The sequence below is a fragment of the Culicoides brevitarsis genome, chromosome 2 (assembly GCF_036172545.1).
Source record: "Culicoides brevitarsis isolate CSIRO-B50_1 chromosome 2, AGI_CSIRO_Cbre_v1, whole genome shotgun sequence".
Classification (NCBI taxonomy): Eukaryota; Metazoa; Arthropoda; class Insecta; order Diptera; family Ceratopogonidae; genus Culicoides; species Culicoides brevitarsis.
The window spans coordinates 13,215,264-13,238,911 of NC_087086.1; the positions used below are offsets into that span (position 1 = coordinate 13,215,264).

At 29.8% G+C, this 23,648-nt stretch overlaps 7 protein-coding genes across 9 annotated transcripts; 3 read left to right on the forward strand and 4 right to left on the reverse strand.

The window, feature by feature from the left end:
* Nucleotides 1-723: 723 nt before the first annotated feature.
* On the forward strand, nt 724-1,850 carry LOC134830244 (probable elongation factor 1-beta). The gene is made up of 2 exons (XM_063843659.1): nt 724-885; nt 962-1,850. The coding sequence occupies exons 1-2, from the start codon at nt 806-808 to the stop codon at nt 1,533-1,535; spliced, it is 654 nt and encodes a 217-aa protein (XP_063699729.1). The 5' UTR covers nt 724-805; the 3' UTR covers nt 1,536-1,850.
* A 1,641-nt stretch (nt 1,851-3,491) lies between these two features.
* Nucleotides 3,492-6,019, forward strand: LOC134829294 (retinaldehyde-binding protein 1). 2 transcript variants are annotated; one of them, XM_063842321.1, is made up of 4 exons: nt 3,492-3,624; nt 4,525-4,750; nt 5,129-5,590; nt 5,647-6,013. In XM_063842321.1, exons 2-4 carry the CDS (start codon nt 4,526-4,528, stop codon nt 5,830-5,832), a joined length of 873 nt encoding a protein of 290 aa, XP_063698391.1. In that variant the 5' UTR covers nt 3,492-3,624; nt 4,525; the 3' UTR covers nt 5,833-6,013. The 2 variants fall into 2 exon arrangements, with proteins under 2 accessions (XP_063698391.1, XP_063698390.1); XM_063842320.1 differs by lacking the exon at nt 3,492-3,624 and adding an exon at nt 4,105-4,357 and having other exon boundaries at nt 5,647-6,019.
* A 1,789-nt stretch (nt 6,020-7,808) lies between these two features.
* On the forward strand, nt 7,809-13,114 carry LOC134830123 (alpha-tocopherol transfer protein-like). 2 transcript variants are annotated; one of them, XM_063843503.1, is made up of 6 exons: nt 7,809-8,006; nt 8,114-8,374; nt 12,005-12,447; nt 12,520-12,630; nt 12,689-12,839; nt 12,900-13,114. In XM_063843503.1, exons 2-6 carry the CDS (start codon nt 8,194-8,196, stop codon nt 13,028-13,030), a joined length of 1,017 nt encoding a protein of 338 aa, XP_063699573.1. In that variant the 5' UTR covers nt 7,809-8,006; nt 8,114-8,193; the 3' UTR covers nt 13,031-13,114. The 2 variants fall into 2 exon arrangements, with proteins under 2 accessions (XP_063699573.1, XP_063699574.1); XM_063843504.1 differs by lacking the exon at nt 7,809-8,006 and having other exon boundaries at nt 8,101-8,374.
* Nucleotides 13,115-14,197: 1,083 nt separating this feature from the next.
* Nucleotides 14,198-15,244, reverse strand: LOC134828527 (retinaldehyde-binding protein 1-like). The gene is made up of 2 exons (XM_063841507.1): nt 14,365-15,244; nt 14,198-14,313 (listed from the first exon to the last, which is right to left on the reverse strand). The coding sequence occupies exons 1-2, from the start codon at nt 15,242-15,244 to the stop codon at nt 14,198-14,200; spliced, it is 996 nt and encodes a 331-aa protein (XP_063697577.1).
* Nucleotides 15,245-16,934: 1,690 nt separating this feature from the next.
* LOC134828530 (retinaldehyde-binding protein 1-like) lies at nt 16,935-17,988 on the reverse strand. The gene is made up of 2 exons (XM_063841508.1): nt 17,103-17,988; nt 16,935-17,047 (listed from the first exon to the last, which is right to left on the reverse strand). The coding sequence occupies exons 1-2, from the start codon at nt 17,986-17,988 to the stop codon at nt 16,935-16,937; spliced, it is 999 nt and encodes a 332-aa protein (XP_063697578.1).
* Nucleotides 17,989-19,162: 1,174 nt separating this feature from the next.
* On the reverse strand, nt 19,163-20,062 carry LOC134828531 (retinaldehyde-binding protein 1-like). Its single transcript, XM_063841509.1, has one exon. It carries the CDS (start codon nt 20,060-20,062, stop codon nt 19,163-19,165), a length of 900 nt encoding a protein of 299 aa, XP_063697579.1.
* Nucleotides 20,063-21,580: 1,518 nt separating this feature from the next.
* LOC134828532 (retinaldehyde-binding protein 1-like) lies at nt 21,581-22,587 on the reverse strand. The gene is made up of 2 exons (XM_063841510.1): nt 21,702-22,587; nt 21,581-21,648 (listed from the first exon to the last, which is right to left on the reverse strand). Exons 1-2 carry the CDS (start codon nt 22,585-22,587, stop codon nt 21,581-21,583), a joined length of 954 nt encoding a protein of 317 aa, XP_063697580.1.
* Between the last annotated feature and the right edge of the window lie 1,061 nt (nt 22,588-23,648).

The window sequence follows — 23,648 nt, forward strand, 5'->3', positions numbered from 1 at the left end:
TCCAATTTCCATAGAAATTTGATTGTAAATCGATTCCAATGTTATAGATATCCGTTATTTCAAAGCCATTTGAGTTCTTGGTAAGAAATTTGACATCTGAATCGATCCTTAATGCGCTCAAACGGGTTGGGAGATGAATGCCTTCGACTAACCAAGCATAAGAAGTGTTAAAAAGAGCTTTTTCCATGAACAATTCACTTCCATTGCATGTAAAATTTAAATAAATCCCAATAATTGCAGAACTTTTCAATGAAATTTCTTCTTTTGATTCAATTTCATAAAATTGAGTCTTTAGAAATTTCTTATTGGCTTCTTTCTGAATGTCTTTTAGCAGATTTTGATCAAAAATGCAAGAAATTAAGACAAGTTCATGCACTTTTTTAACATTCGTGAAGTAATTTACAATTAAATTACTTGGAAAATCTGCTTGAATTTTCACAAAAAATGTAAAAATCAACAAGAATCGCATCTTGTCGATGTAAAAGTCGGAAAAAGACTGAAGTAAAATTATGATCGACTGATTGATTGATTGATAGGAAAATTGCGGGAAAATTTTCTGTAAATAAAAGGCACAAATTTCACACTCACCTTAATTGATGAGACGAATGAAAATGATAAAAACTATCAAATTATTGCTGACTGGGTATTATTTGAATTAGCGATGACAATTTTTGTTATCATTTTCATTCGTCTCACTTGATTTTCTTGAATTAGCCGGTTTTTCAATTCACTTTCCTTGCACACGTTGCACAATCGAGTCTCGCTGTTAATTTTCCAGTAAATTATCGCATAAATTGCATCAAAAATGGCCTTCGGAGACGTTAAGACACCAAAAGGACTCCAAGAGTTGAACAAATTCTTGGAAGAACGCAGCTACATCGATGGGTAAGTCACGAATCCCATGATTTTTGTCTCGTCGTCTCTAACCTAGCACCTTTCTTTGTTACTTTCCGCCACGCAGATACACTCCATCCAAGGCTGACGTGAGTGTTTTCGATGCTTTGGGCAAAGCTCCCGCCGGAAGCTACCCACATGTGCAACGTTGGTATCGTCACATCGCCTCCTTCGCTGCCGGCGAACGCAACGCATGGACCGGAAGCGCGTTGCCACAATGCGCCGGAGCCAAAACCACGACAGCTGCTGCCGATGACGACGACGATGTCGATCTTTTCGGATCGGATGACGAAGAAGATGCCGAAGCCGAACGCATTCGTGAGGAACGCTTGAAGGCATATGCCGAGAAGAAGTCGAAGAAACCCGCTTTGATTGCCAAATCGTCGATCATTTTGGAAGTTAAGCCGTGGGACGACGAAACCAACATGAAGGAGTTGGAAGAGAAGGTGCGTGCGATTGAGATGGAAGGTCTTATCTGGGGCGCTGGAAAACTCGTGCCGGTCGGTTATGGCATCAACAAGTTGCAAATCTGTTGTGTCATTGAGGACGACAAAGTTTCCGTCGACGAGTTGACTGAGAAGATCCAGGAGAACGAGGATCACGTTCAATCTGTCGATATTGCTGCTTTCAACAAGATCTAAGAAGTTTTAGCAACAAGTTGGGGAATCCAGTTCTCAGGAATTTTTTATACTACAACAACAAAGACTCAAGTGAACACAGCGATTTCCTGCCTAACTCATTTTAGCTCAAGAATAAATTGAAAGTCTTTTTGAAACAATAACAGAAAAAAAAATTTTTCATTAAATTGCCCAACATAACAAACTCAAAATTAAAAAAATCTTTAATATTACGAAATTGGCCAAAAATTAATTAATTTTTATAATTTTCGTTTATTTTTACGTCAATTTTTTTAAATTTATTATTTTTATTTTGATTAAACATTTGTTCCAAATTAATTTGAAATTTTTTTAATTCTATATTTTTTGGTCATAACTTGACTAATTTAAAAATTTTTATTCTATATTTTTTTACTTAGGGTGTTAAAAAAAAATTTTTTTGCGTTTACTTTTTCATCATTTTTATGAACATTTTGATTAAGAAATCAAGAATTAATTTTTTACAAAAAAATAACGATAAAAAGTTTTAAAATTATTATTTAAGAAAAATTTTTCAAAATAGTTTTTAGAAAGGAAAAATTTAAAAAAAGCTGTCAAAAAATTTTAAAAAAAATAACAATTTAATAGAAAATAACTTAATTTAAAGAATTTTATTATTTTAATAATACTAATTTTTAAGTACTAAAAACAAAAATTATATAAAATTTTTTATCCCTATCCCCCATGGTTTTTTTTCAAAGATGAAAAAACAGAAAACGGACCAAAAAACGGCCTTATGAAAAATTTATTATTAATTTTTACTTATTATTTTTACTTATTATTTATATTTTTTAAATATTTATTCTAATTTTTAAAAATCTTTTCTTAAGGTTCTGAAAAAACATAATTTATTTTTTGAAAATTTGCATTTAGCTGATTTTGACCAATGAATTTTTTTTTAATAATTAATTTTAATAATTAATAATTAATTTTTTTAATAAATTTAAATTAATTATTTAATGATATTTTTTTTTAATTTATTAAATATTTTTTTAATTAGGTAAGTAATTATTAATTTTTTTTTAAAATTTAATCTATAAAATGGACTTTTTTCAAATAAAAAAATAATATTTAAAATTTCATAAATTTTTATGTGATTTTTATCATAAAGTCAAAAAAAAAATATGTTATGATAAATTTATTTATTTATTTCGTTCAAATTATTTTAATTATTTAAAAAAAAATTGCCATTCAAAAAAAAAAATTCAAATACGTAAATTTGAAAAAATTCAGAAATTTTTTTCAGAATCGAGATTAATTCAGACAGTTTCTTGCAAATTCTCTTCATTGAGATTAAAAATTTCATTCATCGAGTCTAGACAGATGTTTCCTTTTTTACTATCAGTAAATGAAATTTTTAAGCAAAAAAAAAAAAAATAAAATAAAATAAAATTACAAATTTTTCAACAAATTAAATTTTTTTAAATAATTTTTTTTTTCATATTTTCAGTTAAAAATTTAAAATTAATAAAATTATATCACTTCAAATCCATATCAAATTCTCCTTGACTAACAATAATAATTCAATTCCGATAAGAAGATACTGTCACTGACTGCACCTGATCAACGTATTTATTTAGTTATGATATGAATCAGTCTGAACCTTGCTCCGAAGATTACTACCTACTGAAGTCCACATACGTCGATAAAAGGAACTTGTAAGTAACATAACTCTGAGAACGTGAATGCACGTTGTTTACATGAAAAATTATGAATGAACAGAACATGAACCATAAAGTCTCTTTTGAATTTCTTATCAATTCATTTTCTGTAAAAAAAAAAAATAAAAATAAATAAATTCTACAAAATGTATTAAATTTCGATTTTTTCTGTGTCGATTTAATCACACACAAATAATAATAATAATAATTTTTTTGAGATAAATAAATAAACACCATCAGTATATTTTATATATTTGCTGTACAAAGTACGATTGATTATGAGCTCGACTTTTTTCAGACTTTAAAATAAAGGAGCCGATTAGTTGCCGGACAAAAGTCAGAGAGTGAAGACTGTTGACACGCACTGCCGACTTTGCCACAAGGACCAAAGTAGTTTAAAAAAAATATTTTAGGTAAGAAAAAATTCAGAAAAAAGTGAAAATCCTTAAAAAAATGTGAAAAAAAATATTTTTTGAAAGAAATTGAAAAACGACACGCGTCAAAATGAAGTTCATTGAATTGCTAACGTGATCTGTCAAATTTTCGCGAATAAATCTTATCAATCCAAAAAACTTCGAAAGTAAAGAGAGCTTCATTACAACGTCAAAAAATGATAATTTTGTCACGTACGACGCTCTCTCCGCGAAATTTGAGTGATTTGAAGTGCACCGTAGCTGCGAACGCCGGTTGTTATCTTATTCCTCGATGATTTACAGCTCCCGGAAAAAACAACCGATGACGTGAAAAGCATTTTTTTTGTGATAATTCATTACATAACAATCGAAAAAAAAATGAAATTTCTAATCAATTTTTTTTTCACCATCATGGAACTACGCCATTAAAATACGAGTTTCGTGACGCATTCGAAAAGTACGATTATCACAAAAACGAAAAAAAAAGTTTTCTTTATCAGTTCACTTGGTGCAACGGTCTGGCATTAACGTAGGTCAAAATCTCTCTTTTTTCGGCATTCTCGATGATTAATTCAATGGCTTTTCGCAGTCCGTTAGTGCTCCACGACTTTACGCTACGGAATTTAATTGTCGCGATTATTGCTCATGTTGTGTACAAAGTGCAAGTTTTTACGACATTTCATTTGAACGAATTTTTGAAACCGCGAATTTGGATCACGAGGAATTTTTTAAGGTTTTTCTGAAAAAACAAAAAATTGAATTTTAATATTATCACTTTTATCAAAAAAAAAAAAAAAAATGTAGAAAAAATTAAATTTTACAAAAAAAGTGAAAATATTGATTTAAAAATTATTTTTCTAAATTAAAAAAAAAATAATTTTTTTAAATTTTTTTTTTCAGAATGTCTAACGCACCTTTTGATATTTGCACCGATCCCCCATCGCCAGCCGTTCTGGAGATTGCCAAAAATGAGCTTCGCGAGACGCCAGAAGTACGTGAACAAGCCATCAAGGAACTCAGAGAATTGTTGCACGAAGCAAAGGAACTAAATTATGGAGATTCTGATGATTTTTTGCTCATTTTTTTGAGACCATGCAAATTCTATCCCAAAAGTGCCTTGGAATTGGTGAGTTATGAACTTAAATTTTGGAATGTTTTCCGGTTGAAACAAGTTTCGGGCGTCTTCTTATCATTGTTACAACATTTTTTTGTAAGAAAATATCGATTTCTTATCGTTTTTTGGCTTATCAGTGGATTAATTTATGTGTTTACGAACGTTTAAAAGTTCAAAAATCTTCAAAATTGTCCATTTTTGTGTCAATTATTCATTAATTGCATTAGATTAGAACAAACAATATGAAGATATCGACCTAATTTGGGTTGCATAAGCAAATTTATCGCCTTGTCCTTCAATGATAAGATTAATTTTTTTAATAAAAACATCTCAAAATCTCACCTTGATATCGATCATGGACTAAAAAAAAATTTTATGACTTTTTTCTAGATGCGTCGCATTGCGGATTTCCGTAAGACGTATCACGATCTCGTCTACAAACTCATGCCAGAGGATGAGAAAGCTGCCTTTTGTGAAAATAATGTCGTGAATATTCTCACGAATCGCGATCAAAAGGGACGTCGTGTGATGATCGTCAATGCTGGCGCCATCTGGGACCCGAATGCCGTATCAGTCGATCAAATGTTCCGCATGTTCTATTTGATCCATTTATTGGCGCAACTCGAGCCCGAATCGCAAGTTAATGGCGTCGTCGTTGTCATGGACTACGAAAATATGGGATTGAAGCAAGTGAAAGCAATGACTCCGGGCTCCACGAAACGCTTGATTACCTTCATTCAGGACGCGATGCCACTTCGTATGAAGGAAGTGCACATGATTAAGCAGCCCTACGTCTTTAACATGGTATGGAGCGTGGTGAAGCCTTTCTTGAAGGAAAAGTTGAAGAATAGAGTGAGTTACATTTTTCCCTGAGACTTCGTAAAAATACTTAAAAATTTTCTTTTTAGATATTTTTCCACGGTAGTGACATGAAAAAATTGCACAAATATCTCGATCCGGAATATCTGCCAGAAAACTACGGAGGAAAAATGCCAAAGCTTAACTACACGGGCAAAGATTGGTTCCCATGCGTCAACAATTATCGCGATCACATCGAAAAATGGGGAACTTATGGCTACGCTGATCTGTCGTAAAAATCTTTTGTTTGAGCAGCTGACATTCCAAAAAATACTTTGTTAAATAAAAACTGTTTTGTACTCACAAATGGGTTTCGTCATCTGTGCGAAATTTCTTTAATCAAGTGCAATCATGCAAATCTTATTTTTTGCATCAATTTCATTAAAATTTTTAACTAAAATTAAAAGATAAGGCCGCTCTAAATGAAAATCAAAAAGACAGTCCAAAATTTTTGAAAATAAAATAGGAGAAAAAAAAATTTTGAAATACTATTTTTATACAAAATAACAAAATTTTTAATTATTTTGAGTGTTAAATATTTTTTATTTATTTTTTTTTAATTATCTTTTTTGAGATTTACTAATTTAAAATAGATTTTAGAATATTACATATTAAAAATTAAAGAAAAAAAATCATAAAAAATAACTGTCAAAAAAAATTTGAAAAATTAATTCAGTAATTTTGTAAAAAAATTTTGAATAAGAAAATTTATGTTAAATTACGATTTTTTAAACAAAAATTATTAAAAATTTAAAACTTCTTAAAAAGTTTCTTAAAACATCTTGAAAAATTATTAATACACCTAAAAACGGTCATTTTTGATGAAAATTTTAACTGTTTTTTTGTCCCATTGGATTTTCGACTTTTAAAATGGGGCATCGGATTTTATTTTTAATTTTCATTTGGAGCGGCCTAATTAAATTTTAGGCATTGCGAAATTTATGAATGATTCATCTATGAAACCACGATATATTGGGAAGATAAAGGAATATATTTGTCAAGTCATGTAAATTCATTTGTACCTTGTAAAACTCCAAGAAGAACTAAAGAGGTACTTAATATGAATGTCAAACAAATCAGAATCAGAATAGAATGATGAGTTTTTGGTAGTATGGGCGATATAATAGATTCTACTAAATTAACTTAAAGTCTAGAGAAATTTATGAAATTATGAAATTTAATGAATTCTAACAAAACTGATTTCCTTCTGAAAGGTAAAAGTTTAGACTTCAGAAAAAATTTTTTTTGGGAATTTTGTTATTAATTATTTTTCAGATTTTTGGTTCTAGTTTTCAGGGAAACAATTACAAAAAAAGTGAGTCATCTACAGTGGCTTAGTAAACCTCTCAAGTGAAGTGACAAAAACAAATTCAATTTGGTTTTATGTTTTTCAATCTCTGGCTTAAAAACTCTCAGCGACATTTCTCCAATTCTTCACACAAAAACTTGTGAAGTGTTTCAATTTTTTCATTCATACATTTTCTCAAAGATTGGAATGTAAAGGTAGCTGTTGATTAGAGCCAAGCACCGACTTTTACGATAATCCAATAATATTTGATATAAAGCATGATATCAACTTGATTTCCGCCCTTTTTGTAATGAACTATCCATTGCATAACTCCAGGGGCTGTAAATAAAAAATCAACATAAAAAGATCACTTACCTACCCAAACCTTTATTTTCGCGCATTGATTTGCAACTCTACGTCATTCCTTTGTCCATTTATTGCACGCGCTACACCTGATTATTGTCTTTGTATTTCACACTTCACAAAGCACGATGCGTTGCTAATCCATGCATTTCTTACAACAGCTGATTTTTTGTTGTTATAGTTGTTGTGATTAAGCAATTGTTGTTTTTTTCCGTAAATAAAAGTAAACGAAAATGGAATGAGACATTTGTTTTTCCACACACGCAAAAATTCGCTCAACTCTTCGACGCGTCAAGTCATCAAACCGTCATAGAACACGTACGAGCGCGATAGTGATCTTCACATATTCCGAGTCTTTGTGTTCTCTTCATACAAATACGTGATTTTTTGCCCTGTACTCACGATATTTTAAGAGAAAACGCGTAACTATTGTACAAAGCGAGAACGGCGATTCAAGTGTTTGTAGACGATTCGCATTACCGCGTATAGTTGAGTAACTCGCCAAAGGGACTCTATACATTTTTTTTTTATGCTACACTACATTCTGCGCTATTACTATTTACAGTCGCAGAACGAACACACTTCATTCAAGTGCTTGATCGCGACGCGAACAGACCGGCAAATAAATTCAAAACATTAACGGTGTTGATTTTTTAAGTTTACTTTTTTTTTTTGCTTTGTACAAGTAAAAGTTTAGTAAAAAAAGAAGGTCGAAAGAAATTGAAATTGGAATCAGTGCGCATCGTTTTAACAATTAAAGTAAAAATAATTTTCTAATAAAAAAAAAATTATATAAAAAAAATTATCTGGCAAGACTCGCATCTGTGGAAGAAAATAATCATAATAATTAAAGTCTCTCAATTTAGATCAATTTATTGAAGTCATTCACATTACGAACGTGAATCATCTCAGTGTTTATTGAACGAAAATCATAAAAAATATCAAAATGCAAATAGAAAAAGTTGACGAAAATGGGCGACCTTATATCGAAATCTCAGAGGGATACACGGTGAGATTGGAATACGAAGAAGTCCCAGAAGAATATAAGGAAAAGGCGCGTAAGGAACTTCGAGAAACTCCAGAAATAGTTGAAGCTTCTATGAAAGAATTACGAGAATTGTTAGAAGGTAAGTTTTAATTTTTTTATTTGACCAAAGTGACCTTTAATTTCCTCAATTTTTTTATGTTTCGGGGTTTTGTATGTTAATGTCTAATTTTTTATTCAAATTTCGTTTAGTTCAAAAAAAAGTAACGCGATAAAGTACGTGATAATGACAAGTGCAAACGACAGAAGGCCTTAATACTCATGAAAATTCTTTTTTTGGAAGTGTCATATTACACAATAATTCGCAATTATTAGCACCTCTTTTGTATTTAAAATATTGACAAAAGTCATTTTTTTTCCTTGACACGCAATGGTTCAAATAATGTTGTTAGAATTAATAATTTATTCCGGTTCTTTGATATGAATGACGTAAATTATTAAGAAGAAGGCCCTTTTGATTTTTTATTAGCGTTACAAGATTTTTCAAAGATATGTGACGGAGAAGAAAAAGTCCGGTTCGTGCTTCAGGTTTTTTTAGTCTCGTGTTTACAAAGTTATAAGAATAAAAAATTATGAACGTGAGAAGATGTAAAGTTGTAAAACGTTACAAGAAATATATTGATGTATTCGTTAAAAGTCTGTCTGTGAAGTAAAATAAGTTTGTGTTATTTTTAAAACTAATTTTTATTTTTTTAGCTTAAAAGCTAAAATTATGAAACTTGTGGATTTTTGCAAAATCTAATCTAATTAAATTAAAAAAAGTGTGAAATTAAATGAGTAATCAAATGAACAAAAATGAATGTGAATGGCTTTAAAACTTAAAAAGAAGCTGACAGCATCACTGTTTCTATTAAGTAAAGACAAAAATATTAAAAGGAAACCAGCAATGTTGTTTGTTGCATTGAAGGGCCAAACATGCTAATGGAATATGAACAAAAGTTTACCCTGGTACTACTGCGAATAAAAACAAGGAGCTATAAAGAATTGGACCAGTATGCGAACTAATTGGAGTAGAATCGTTTGACGCCCAAGCTTATTCTTTCAACAAAAAGTAAAAGCATACACTAAAAGTTGAGAAAGAAGTAGAAAATGCATATAAAAGAAATCGGAAAAGTTAAAGAATAAAAAGAAGTTCAATATTCGATTTGAAAATTTACAGAATGAAAAAGAAAAAACTAACTTCTACTATGACAATATGTACCTCGTTCAAAAAATTTTTCTTCCAAAATATTTTCGATTTCTCAAACTTATGTAGAAATTGTATCTAATTTAATTATTTAAATTATATAGTATCGGTAATTTTAATTTTCATTACAGCGCGAAAAGTATATAAAAATTCGAAATAAAGTGTATCAAATTCCTAAGTCACTAATAAAAATGCGCTCAAATCTCATTTTCCATAAAAGGCATTATGACCCGCTAATCTTCGTACTAAACTAAATTTAAATAAAAATAACAAACCTGCTTTGTTTACATCCAAACGTACGTTCATATTTGTCTGCGGCAAGAAATTCCCAGCAATAATATAACTTGTTTTCGCCCTACAAAGGGCTCGTCATAGGAAATAAACCAAAAAAAAAAAAACATCAAGGCTAATTAAATTGTGAATCATAATGTCTTATAAATATTAACACTTTTATTTAAACTAATCCATAACCTTATGCCACACGCTATAACGCTTGGGCAATTCGAGAACGGTCTATCAATTACTCTAAAATTCACTTTTAACTTACATGAACTTGATCTTGTAAACCTTGCGTCACATCTCATACAAACTTATGTGGTATATCGTTATTATTTTTACGGTTAACACTCATGCTAGGTGACCAAGAGCAACTTTTTTTTGACGTATACGAAACAGATGCGAATAATGTTGATAATGACCTGCATTTGAAAAAAAAACTTGAATTTGTGCGATAATGCATACGAAATAAATATGTACGAATTGTAACGCGAGACTTAGACGCAATAATTAAAATTTTTCCAGGTGCCTTGACATGATTTAGAGATCTTTTAATTGATTGATCTGTTGTTTGTTTTACGAGGTGCTATAAAAATTGTCCTTTTTTCTGCAATGAAAATAATTTTTTTATTAAACCTCACTCATCAACCCACTTTGACAGATTGTTTTTGTAACAAAATGTCCTTGAAATGTTTTACTATCACTTTAGTTTTTGCGCCAACTACTTGTAATTTTGCAATATCCATTCATGACATCCATTTTAAAGAATATTTTATGATCTTTCTTTGTGTCAAGTACAACAAATTGCTCAATAAGGGACTCCATTGAATAATAATGAGTCATTGTTATTCAGTGAATGTATGACTTGATGAACGTTTGATTGATCGTTTTACATGAACTGATCGATAAGAATGTCGAAGTATGTCAAAATTTTACAAAAAACAGAGCAAACTTTGATTTTTCTGTCAAGGATTTCAAGTCTCTCTTAGAAAAATGACTTCAAAAGGCATCAAATTCAACATTGAAGAATCTGCTACGAAAGAGCATGAAACGCATTACGATCGAAAATCCGTAACTTCTCTTTCTTCCAATGTTCCAATTGCTTCTGATGTCTCCATGGGCAGCAATCGTCGATCAACAGTTTCTCGTAACTTTAGTATTTTCGGCATCCAACGTCGTCAAAGACAAAGTTCAGAGCCACGGAGGAAGACAATAACTCTTCAACCGACTTATCAACTTTTGCCAAACTATCCGTACGAGAAGACTTACGTAATGCACATCATGAAGCAAGTTATCGACAAATCTTTTGAAAATTATCGGTATGATGCGAAAACAATCGATAAGTTATGTCAACGAACCACAATAACGATGCAAAAACGAGTTACTGGACTGAGATTTAACCGGTACAAGAATGTTTGTGTCGTGATGGCTGGCGAGAAATTCTATCAGGATTTGATGATTGCCACGGGATTTTTATGGGACAAGGAAACTGATGCTTTTAGTACTTATTTATTTGAAAAGCCGGACTTTTTTGTGCTTGGTGTCGTTTATGGAGTGTATTATAATTGATCGAAATTACACGTGAATAAAGGTTGTTAGTCATCGAGTAACTTTCCATTAAGCTGTCATGATGGGTGATTGAATTGAAACCCCTGTTTAACCTTTATCTCTCTAAGAGAAACAAATGCTGTGGTTTTGTCTGTAATTAGCTCGTGTTAGGTTGTTATTTATTAAGCATGGCAAAAATATGTAAAAATTTTTTTCGTAGATCGTGATTTTGAGTTTTATTTCATATTGTTTAATATTTTAATAAATTAATATTTTTTATTTTTTTTTTGGCTTAAAGAGTAAATTTATTAAAAATTTCACAAAAAAAAAGTTTTGGAAAAAAAATTTAAAAATTCAAGATATTATCAAGCAGCTTTTGAAAAAAAAAGTTCTAAAAAGTTTTTAAATTTGCTCAAGAGCATTTTTTAACGAATAAAAATTTAAAATTCATATTTTCACGCTTGTGCTTCTAATTTTTGCCAGGCTTAAAATTATTAATAAATTATATCAATTTTTTTGTTCCCCATAGCCTGTCAGAAAAACTTGTTTATAAAGACAAAAGCAATCTAAGACAAAAAATTGACCTTGAGTTGTATAATTTCATTAACAATTTCGTATTTGATACATTAACCTTCGCATTACAGCAATTATTAATTTATTGACCAAACACCTTCAAACAACCTTTTTCTTTCTCTTTTTCAGCTGATGAAAAACTTTACGTACCCGTGGAACATGACGACTTTTTGCTGAAATTCCTTCGTCCCACGAAATTTTATGCCAAAAGTGCTTACGAACTCATGAAACGTTATTACCAGTTCAAAATCAAATATCCAAAATACTGCCACAATTTGCTTCCATCGACGGGAAAACTCGGATTCGAGCACAATATTGTCAATTTTCAACCGAAACGTGATCAACATGGACGTCGTATCTTGTTGTTGAAAGGCGGCGGTGACTGGGATCCCTCAAAAGTGTCAGTAGTCGAGCTTTTCCGTGCTTTGCAACTCAGCTTGGAAGCAGCAATGCTCGAACCAATGACTCAAATTAATGGCTGTGTAACAATTTTCGACATGGAAGGCTTGTCGTGGACTCAAATCATGCAATATACTCCGAGTTTTGCGCTCATGTTCTTGGAATGGGTACAAGTAAGTCGTGGTTTTATCGTGAATTAAACGCCCACTTCTGATCTCAATTTTTTCTTATCAACTTTTTACCAGGAATGCATTCCATTACGCTTGAAAGCGGTTCATATCGTGAACAACATGTACATTTTTAATATGCTTTTTGCAATCTTCAAGCCGTTTATCGGAGCTAAATTGCGTAAAAGGGTTTGTATATTTTTTAAATCTTAAAAAAATCATAAGTTTATCAAAAAATTTTATTTAGATCCACTTCCATGGTAAAAATTATGCCAGTTTATTGAAGCACATTGACCCAGAATTCCTTCGCCCGCGCTATGGAGGTACCATGCCATGTGAAGATGTCGACGGAAATTTAGTGGCTAGTCTTTTGGAGAAGAGTTCTGATGAATATGAATGTAAGTTAATTTTTTTAAAGAGAATTAAATCATAATTTTAATTTTTTTTTGTAATTTTAGTGGCAAATACTTTCGGTTTCGTTGACAACAATAATATGACGAAGCCAGTTATTGTTCCAGTTACTGGCGAAAAAAAGCCAGGTGCTAAATATGTGATTGCTAAAGACGTCGTGGAGCAAGAAAATAATTGAATTTAATTTTTTTATTTGATTTTTGTAAGTGGATGTGTAGGTCGTAAGATGATAATCGAAATATATGCATATTAATTAAATTTGTAAGACAAAAAAAAACAATTTTTTATGAACTACGTAATTTTAACAGGTGAGTCCAAAAAAAAATTGTTTCCGCATTTTTCTTTGAAATATAAAAATTTATTTTAAGAAATGATAGAAAAAAAACTTAAAATAAAAATCAAAAATATTTATATCCTTCGAAGATATTTAAAAACAAAGCGAAGAAAGAAAAATGTAAATTTTTCACTTGTTGGTTTAAAGTTTATGTCATAAAATTTTATTACCCAAATATTTTTTAATTTTTATTAGTCCTCTTTATGAGGACAATAACTTTATTTTTTAAAGTCAATGCACTGCAAGTCATGCATTTTGCATAAAAAATATTTGATGGAAAGTTTTAAACTTTTGTCTTACAAAAAAAAAAATTAAACGGATTTTTTACCCAAATAACCATTTTTTAATTTTGAAAATTCTATAATAGGGCATATCAATATTCAGAAATCCATAAATTTTTTAGAGAAAATTCGTAAGAAATGATGGATTTTTAAATATTTTTGATCATTAAACTAAATTTTTAGTATTTTGATCAAAAATTATTCAAAAATATGGAAATTTATTGAGAAAATCCAAAATTATGAATTTCTATGAATTTTTAAATTTTTTTAACTTTTTCAATTTTTTCTTCCTTAATTATCATATTTTAGGCAATTTGAAACTTTTATCTATTGACTCTAAATTGAAAAAGCCTAACCATTTTTTTACGTTACAAAAAATTTAAAATTAAAATTCATAATTAATAAATTTCATAATTTTTGAAAATTTTAAATATTAAAATTAAAAATATTAAAATAAATTGAGAAAATAAAATTTAAGATTTTTATTGAAATTTCATAGAAAATCGATGTGCTCTATTAGAGAATATGCCCTAACTCAGAATTGCCCTATGATAGAATTTTCACTGTATTTTCTTTTTTTCCACGTGGTAATCGATTGCAAACGTCCTTTTGATCTCTATTTTCGTTTAACAATAATTTCACTTAATTAACCAAACAAATTTATTTTCACACTTAACATCTAATTTTCTTTGTTCTTCGTTTGCCAAAAAAAAATCTCCAATTTTTCCGGTCAAGTTTTATTAACTAAAACATATTTTGGGACACCCGAACTATTATTGTCCGAGACTCGAACCAACTTAACTTTCACTTTATTTTTATCTTTGACGACGCCAAATGATGCTGCCACTAAAAATTAAAATTTTTAACAGAATTTCTAAATTAATCTCAGCTACTTACGTTCAAATTCATCCGAGGATTCTTCCAAAATTTCCGCAACCAATTTTCCATCAGGTTCTTCACATTCCATTGTGCCTCCATAGGACTTCGGAAGACAATCCGCATTGACATGTTCCAACAAAGTTTTATAATCGCTGTGAAAATGCATCCTTTTCCGTACTTTTGCACCCATAAAAGGTCTGAAAATACCATAAAGTACCGCAAATACCGTTGGATAGTTTACCACATGAACCCCTTTGCAGCGCAACGGTTGAGCTTGTTGAAACCACTGCATGAACATTCTGGCGTGAAAAGGTGAAACAACCAAACATTGACTCAAAGTAAGTCCTTTGAAGTCTATTATGCTGATGTATCCATTAACTTGTGTCACGGGCTCTAAAATAGCTATTTCCATTGCCAACTGTGCAGCACGAAAAAGTTCGTTGATGGAAACAACAGCTGGATCCCAATTAGCTACTTTACTGATCAAAATTCGACGTCGATGCTGATCTCGTTTTGGATTCATAATCAGACAATGTTGCTCAAATGGAAGTTTTGCAGTTTTTGGCAAAACATTTTTCGAAAATTCCGGATATTTTTCTCTGAACTCGTAGTAGCTGCGAATGAGTTTGTAGGCACTTTTTGCATAAAATTTCGTAGGACGAAGAAATTTCATCAAATATTCCTTAATTTCGGGACACACGAACAAAGTATCGTCATTTTCGAGCAGTTCGCGCAATTCTTTTAATCCTTTTTCGACATTTTCGGGCGTTTCCCGTAATTCGATTCGAGCTTTTTCTTTATCTTTTTCTGATAATTCACTGTAATCCAATCGTATTTCGTATCCTTTACAGATTTCAAGGTAAGGACGACCGTGTTTGTCATATTTCTTTACTTGCATTTTCTTTTAAACAACTTTAAAATTAAAAAAAAATATATTTAAATTTTTAAGTTGAGTGCAGTTGCATTTGATGACTTCTCTCCGAGTTTAAAAATAAAACTGACACAAATTTGCAAAAAGCGCGATATTAATATCATGTCCATTAGAAAAAAAAACCGGTAACTCCAGACAATTCTCTGGATGTAAAAAAAAGAGAGATATCCTCTTTATTTCTTTTGTAAATGACCATAAAAATTTTTTGGGTTTGTTTTGTGTAAGATACGTTCAATAGCAATTTGTTGCTGTATTTTTCCAATTCTAACATTCGCTGATTTGAATATAAAGATTTTTAACCACAAAAAAAAACTAAAATTTAAAGTTATCAATTTATATCCTTCAAAGTATTTGAAAAAAAAAAAAAATAAGAAATAAATGTAAAACGTCTGGGTTTTTGCTGCAACTCGAGACATGTCATAAAGTTTTTATTATACAAATTTAATTTTTTTTCATTAATCTTTGTTTTGAGAACAATCAACAATTTTTTTGTGATTTTGATATAAAATTTTTGAACAAAAGTAAATATCAATCATGTTGAATCAATTTTAGATGTTTTGTAGTTAAATTTTCAATTTTCGTTAAATTTAATAGCTTTTATTATAATAAAATAACAAAATTAGCACAGATATGTTTTTTTTGTAGTTTTTCATTTCTATATAAAAAATTATTAAGAAATAAAGAAATTTAATGAAAAAACAAAAAGCTAAAAAAATTAAAATTGCTCATCCATGAAATCATGAGATATTGGAAAGATGAAAGAAGAACTCTGTCGAGCCAAGTGAATTCATTTGTTCCCTGCAGATCTTCAAGAAGAACTAAAGAGTTGCATAATATGAATTTTAACAAATCAGCTCAGCGCTCAGTGGGAAATTCGGGCCTTTTTTCAAAAAAATAAAAATTTCTAAATATCTTCATAAAAAAGTTTGAGGACCTCGTTTTTTTAAAAGAACAGGGCCTTAAAAAAAAGATTATTTTGTCCCATCCTCTTTTTAGTCTCTCAGGGTCTAAAATAAAAGCCCTTTAAAGTTTTCTTGACATTTTTGCAAGTTTTTGTATTTTTTTCGAAATTTTTTTTAGAAGAATCAAAATTTGAGTGAATTTTATGGTTTATAGGTTTACAGTCAAAAATTTCTATATTTTCCATGAAAAATATTTTTAATAGTAAAAATTGTTTAATAAATAGAATTTGATCTGAAAAGTAGAATTTTTTCAATAATTAGCGAGTTAAAATCGAAATTTAAGGCCACTCAAATTTTCATTCTTCAGTTTCTCAAAAAAACCTACAAAAAGTTGTAAAAATTGTAAAGAAAACGTAAAAGGGCTTTTATTTTAAACCTCTCCTTTTTAAATTTCTCCTTGGATGGGATAAAAAATTTTTCCTAGGGCGCTGGTCTCTTAAAAATAAGACACTTAAACTTTTTCATAAAGATTTTTAGATTTTTTTTTTTTGAAAATAATTTTTTTTCCATTTTTTCAAAAAAAAAATTCTAAAAATATTTATGAAAAAGTTTAAGGGTCTTATTTTCAAGAAAAAGTCTTAAAAAAGGCTTTCGTCGTACTATGATACAGAGTGATTATAACAAGAAGCTTTTTCCCTTAAAGATCAGAATTTATTTTCATGTTAAGAAATCGGTAAAAGATATAAGAAAGAAATTTATTCAGTTTTAACTAAGGCATATTTGGTCCCTATACGATTTGGATCCGTCACCGGAACAAGTTTCAATTTAATTTCGTGTTTATTTTTGACAATTCCAAAGTGAGTTGCCACTAAAAAAAATTCTCATTAAATTTTCTCTTTTTTTTTACAAAAAATTCTACTTACATTCAAATTCATCCGAACTCTCTTCCAAAATTTCAGCTGCCAATTTCCCATCAGCTTCTTCACATTCAATCGTACCTCCGTAGCATTTTGGAAGGCAATCTGCATCTACATGCTCTAACAACGATTTAAAGTCATTTCCGTGAAAATGGACTCTTTTCTTTATCTTTGAACCAATAAAAGGTCTGAAAACCCCATAAAGTACCGCAAATACCGTTGGATAGTTCACTACATGAATCGCCTTGCATCGCAATGGTTGACTTTTTTGAAACCATTCCATGAACATCCGAACATTATGAGGTGTCGCAACCAAGCATTGACTCAGTGTGAGTCCCACAAAATCCATTATGACGATGAATCCGTTGACTTGCGTCACTTGTTCCAAAAGAGCTGCTTCAGCTCCCAACTGGAGAGCACGAAAACTTTCGTTCACCGACACAATGGAGTGATCCCAATTCGTTCCTGGCTTGACAATGATGATGCGACGTCGATGTTGGTCACGTTTCGGATGGATGTTGATGATGTTGTGTTCGATGGCGAGTCTCGCAGTGCTTGGAACTAAATTTTTGCAGTACTCGGGATATTTTTCTCGAAATTCGTAGTAATGACGCATGAGTTTGTAGGCACTTTTGGCGTAAAATTTCGTAGGACGAAGAAATTTCATTAAAAATTCATCGTATTCGGAGGGAACGAACAACGTATCGTCATTGGCAAGTATTTCTCGGAGCTCTTTTAAACCTTTTTCGACATTTTCAGGCGTTTCTCGTAATTCAACGCGAGCTTTTTCTTTATCGGCTTCCGATAATTCGCTATAATCCAAGCGAATTTCGTATCCTTCACATATTTCAAGGTATGGGCGCCCGTGTTCGTCGTACTTTTTTACTTGCATTTTAGTATTTTCGATGTTATTTCATCGATTTTATAACAAAGACTGTCAAATATTATTTGCAAAATCGCAAAATTAGCATCTTTTGTAAAAAATGAACAAATGATAAACCGGTATAACGAGAACTTGATTTGATTAATAATTTTTGGGTTTCGCAAAAAAAAAAAAATAAAAAATGTTAAAACATATGATTTTAAAGATTTCGGCAAAAAAATCATAATAAATTCATAATTTTGTCATGAATGCCGAAAAGATATCTTTTTCGATCTGACAAAAAAAAATATAATTTATTTTATTTAAAAAAAATATTTTATTTTGTTATTTTATTAAATTTTTTTCTTTAAAAAAAGAACAAAAGACGATCATACTCTTTAATTTCAAGAAAAATTCAAAATAATTATTTAAAAATTGTTAAAATAATTTTTAAGCCGCACTTTTGTTAACCAATGCATATTTTGCCCCTAAACAATCAGTGTTCGAGATTCGAACAAACTTAACATTCAATTTATGTTTATTTTTAACGATGCCAAATGATGCTGCCACTGAAAAATAAATTTTTAAGAGAATTTTTTATTCATATGAAACTCAATAATTTTTTTCGATGTAATTTTTCAGAATCCAAAAAAGTTAACAAGGCAAAAAAATGAATATTTTGATAAAATAATTGAAAAGAAATAAAATTTCATCGAAAAGTCCAATTTTGGTGCCCTATGGGCGAAAAAGGGGTCAGATTGATCCCTTATTTAGTTGGTCATCTGCAGACCCAAAAAATTTGAATCATTTAAGGGATCATTTTGATTAAGAAATTTAAATTTAAAAAATTTAAGAAATTTAAAAAAATAGATTTTGATAAATTTTTTGAAAAATATTAATTAAATAAAAATAAATTAAATTAAATTAAATTAAATTAAAAATTATTAAATTAAATAAAAAATTCAAACAATAGATATTTTTCAAAAAATTTCTGAATTGAAAAAAATTGAAAAAAAATTATAATAAAACGAAAAAAAGTTAAAATTGACAAATATTTCCTAATTTTTTTTTTTATTTTAACTTTAAATGTTTCTAGTAAATAATCTTATTCAAAAAATCTGAATTAAAAAATTAAAAACAGCAAAAATATTGAGCAACAGTTAAGAATTGTTAAAATTTTGTCATTTTGTATGAAAAAAATATTTTAGAAACAGCTGTACTTACGTTCAAATTCATCCGAGGCTTCTTCCAATATTTCAGCAACCAATTTCCCATCAGGCTCTTCACATTCCATCGTGCCTCCATAGCACTCCGGAAGACAATCCGCATCGACATGCTCCAACAAAGTCTTGCAACTGCTGTGAAAATAAATTCTATTTTTGAGCTTAGAACCAATTAACGGCTTGACAATGTTAAAAAGGATTCCAAACAACATTGGACAATTAATACAATGAATTGCCTTGCATCTCAATGGAACTGCATTCTGAAACCATTGCATAAACATCCTCGTATTAAAGGGAGTTGCAACCAAACATTGATTCCACGAAAGTCCTTTAAAGTCCATTATGCTAACATATCCATTAACTTGAGTAACTGGTTCCAACGCTGCTACTTCGACTGATAACTGAGCAGCACGAAAAATTTCATAAACGGAGACAACATTCGGATCCCAATTTCCAACTTTTGTGATTAAAATACGACGACGATGCTGATCTCGTTTCGGAGAAAAACTGATGATATTGTGTTCAAATGCCTGTTTCGCGGTTTTTGGTAAGATATTTTTGCAATATTCTGGATATTTTTCTTTAAATTCAAAGTGACTTCGAAGAAGATTGTAGGAATTTTTTGCGTAGAATTTTGTGGGACGTAAAAATCGCATTAAATAGTTGTCAATTTCGGTACAAACAAATATCGTATCGTCATTTTCGATTAGTTCACGAAGTTCTTTTAATCCTTTTTCGACATTTTCGGGCGTTTCTCGTAATTCAATTCGAGCTTTTTCTTTATCAACTTCCGATAATTCGTTAAATTCTAATTTTATTTCGTATCCTTTACAAATTTCAAGGTAAGAGCGACCGTGCTTGTCATATTTCTTTAATTGCATTTTTTAAAAAAATTATTTTAAAAATAACTTTCGTTTTTATTTTGGAATTTCTGTTATCTCATCGAGCTCTTAAATGAAACTGCCAAAAATTTTGCAAATATTAAATAAATAAAAATTAATAAACCGGTAGAACTAGAATTTATTCTTTATTGCTTTTTTCTGTCTAATACTATATTCTTGGCAAAAAATTAACACTTTTAGGCTATAGGTTTCGATTTATTTCAGAAATTATTATTTCGTTCTCTTAACATTTTTTTTGTTTCAAATTCTAATTTTTGAAAATTTTTAACTAAAATATTTGAAATTTCAACTAATTTAGTACTTTTATGTATTTTTATTTTAAAATTATCATTTTTGTGTCAAAAACATTTAAAAATACCACTAAAATTTGTTTAAAAAAAATATTTATAAATGTTAAAAATTTAAGAGAAATTGTTTTCTCTTAACTTCAAAATTAGCCTTCTCTTAATTTTTCTACATTTTTTCGTTTCATTGTAATTTTAACGGTTTTTTTTTCTCTTAGCATTATGTAGATTACGGTATAATGGAATGGATTAGAATGAATTAACGAATGGGGAAATTGCGATGTCTTAAATAAAAACTTAATAAGTGATGCAAATAAAAAACTTGCAGGATTTAACTTAAATCGTGAATCATGGATGAAATTGAACCGTGTCAGAAGTAACCATGGAAGATGTCAATATCTTTAAAATAAATGGAGAATAACAGACAATGCAAGATGCGAGTGCGGATCAATTCAAACAATGGAACATTTAATTTTTGAATGCTTATTAACACGCTTTAACGGGACAATGCTTCACAACCTTTCTGAAGACGCTTTAATATGGTTGGAAAACCCAATAATAAAATTTTAATTTCCATTTAAAAAATTTTGATAAATTATCTCAACATAAAAGCTCAACAATTCGAGCTTAAAATTGAAGAAAAATGAAACTTAAATTTAAAAAAATAATTAAAATAATTTTGGTCACGTGACCTTAATTTTTTCCTCTAAATTTTAATTTATGATGGCTGATTAAGGGAAATAGTTAATTTTTTTCATAATTTTAATGAAAAGTTTTATTCTAATAAAAATTCTTTTTTTTTGTGATTGGATGATAGAGAAAATTTTAAAGAAACATTTTTAATCTAAAATAACCCAACTGCCTGAAAGTGTTATTTAATTTTTTTTGTTGATAATTTTTTTTAAAGTTATTTTGCATGTCAATTAAGTCATATTGACTTTTTCATAAATCATATTTTAAACAAATTCTTTCCTTAATTCTAGCTTAGTTCAATGGATCAGACTGAAAATCATGAAAATTTTTTCTGACTCCAATCGTGCTTAAAATTTACTAAGATCTTTTAGAAACCCTTTGGGAGCTTTTGGGAGAGCTAAGTGAATTTTGAGGGCTTCTGCTTGGGATAACAGGTAAAAGACCCGGCGTTTTTGATGAAGTTTACGATTCTCATTTATTTATCACATTTTTATGTAGACCTTTGAGGTTTTTAAGCGAATTAATCAGTATCCAACAATTTGACTTTAACTTCATGCTTGTGTTTCACAATTCCGTATCGAGATTTAACTGAAAGAAAATTAAATTAATTTTTATTGACTTTCCTCTTAAAATTAACTTACCCTCAAATTCATTTGTGGCATCTTCCAAAATATCAGCCACTAATTTCCCATCCGCATCTTCACATTCCATCGTGCCTCCATAGTATTTTGGCAAGCAATCCGCATCGACATGCTCCAACAACGTCTTAAAATCACTGCCGTGAAAAAATATTCTTTTCCTTAACTTTGCTCCGATCAAAGGTTTAAAAATACTAAAAAGCACAAAAAACACCTTCGGATAATTCACAATATGAATAGCTTTACATCTCGATGGGTTTGCACTTTGCATCCAATTCATGAGCATCCGAGTGTTGTAAGGTGTCGCTACCAAACATTGATTCAACGTCAATCCAGAAAAATCTAAAATCGAAATAAAACCATTGACTTGCGTCACTTTTTCCATCAACGCCACTTCGTTAGCCAGCAAGATCGCGCGAAAAGTTTCATTGATAGACACAACATCGAGATCCCAATTAGCTCCTCCCTTGATAATTACGATGCGACGACGATGCTGGTCTCGTTTTGGATTAATATTGACAATGTTGTGCTCGAAGGGAAGTCTCGCAGTTTTTGGTACAAGATTCTGGCAAAACTCCGAATACTTTGCTCTAAAAGTGTAAAAACGACGAATTTGATCGTAGGCACTTTTGGCGTAAAATTTCGTAGGACGAAGGAATGCCAGTAAAAAGTCGTCTGATTCAGAAGGAACGAATAATGTATCGTCCTCTTCAAGAAGTTGTCGCAACTCTTTTAAACCTTTTTCGATATTTTCAGGCGTTTCTCGTAATTCAGTTCGGGCTTTTTCCTTATCGGCTTCTGATAATTCGCTATAATCCAAGCGAATTTCGAACCCTTCACATATTTCAAGGTATGACCGCCCGTGTTGATCTTTCTTTTTAACTTGCATTTTCAAGAAATTTCACTTTTTTTTAACCTGCTTGATGTTAATTTGTCAGTTTTGTAAGTCAAACTACCCAAAAACTTGAAAAAATCAGGATTATATGTAAATATAAATTTAAAAAAAATTATTAAAAAAATATTTTTAAAATATGCTTTTTTTTTCGAAAAAAATTCCTAATAGAATTTTAATTTTTTAAACGAAAATTCTTAAATATTTGATTTTGAGAAGAAAAACATTCTAGTCCAACAATTTAAGCTATATTACTGAATTTTTATAGTTTTGACCTCTAATTGACCTTTCTCTAGCTAATACAATATTCTATAGAATTTTCGTTTATTTTTCACTTTTAAAGGCATTTTTTCTTAAAAAAGCACATTTTAAAAATATTTTTTATTAAATTTTTCTCTTTTACTTTTTAGTTACTTTAATGTTTTTTCAAAATTTCAAGAAATTTTTGAACGTTTTCATTAGGTTTTTTTCACGTTTTTCAAATAACTTTTTTTTTAAAAGCAAATTTTAAAATTAAAAATTTTGTCCCAATGTACAATTAAAAATTTTGTCCCAATGAAATTTTTAAAATTTTGTCCCAATGCACAATTTAAAATTTTGTCCCAATGTACATTTTAAAAAATTTCCCAATTTTTCACGTTTTTCAAATAACCTTCTTGAACCCTTCAGGTATTTTGCACAATATTCGATATGAAATCTGAAATTTTGCCCCAATGTAAATTCTGAAGTTTTGTTCCAATTCATATTTTAAAATTTTCCCAATCCGTATTCAAAATTTGTCCCAATGCAAATTTTAAAATTTTGTCCCAATGTACATTTTAAAAATTTTCCCAATCCATATTCTAAATTGCCCCAATGCACATTCTGCCTTAACGAACTTTTGTGATAAAAAGTAACAACGCCATCTCAATTCTCAGTTTGTAACTAAAAGCATAACACGATAAAAGACACTAACGAAGTTTCAATAAAAAGCATGTGTAAATAAAAGAAACCGGTCAAGCAAGAACCAATCAACAGGTTTATTTTTAAATCATTGCAAAAAAAAAAACTTTTGAAGA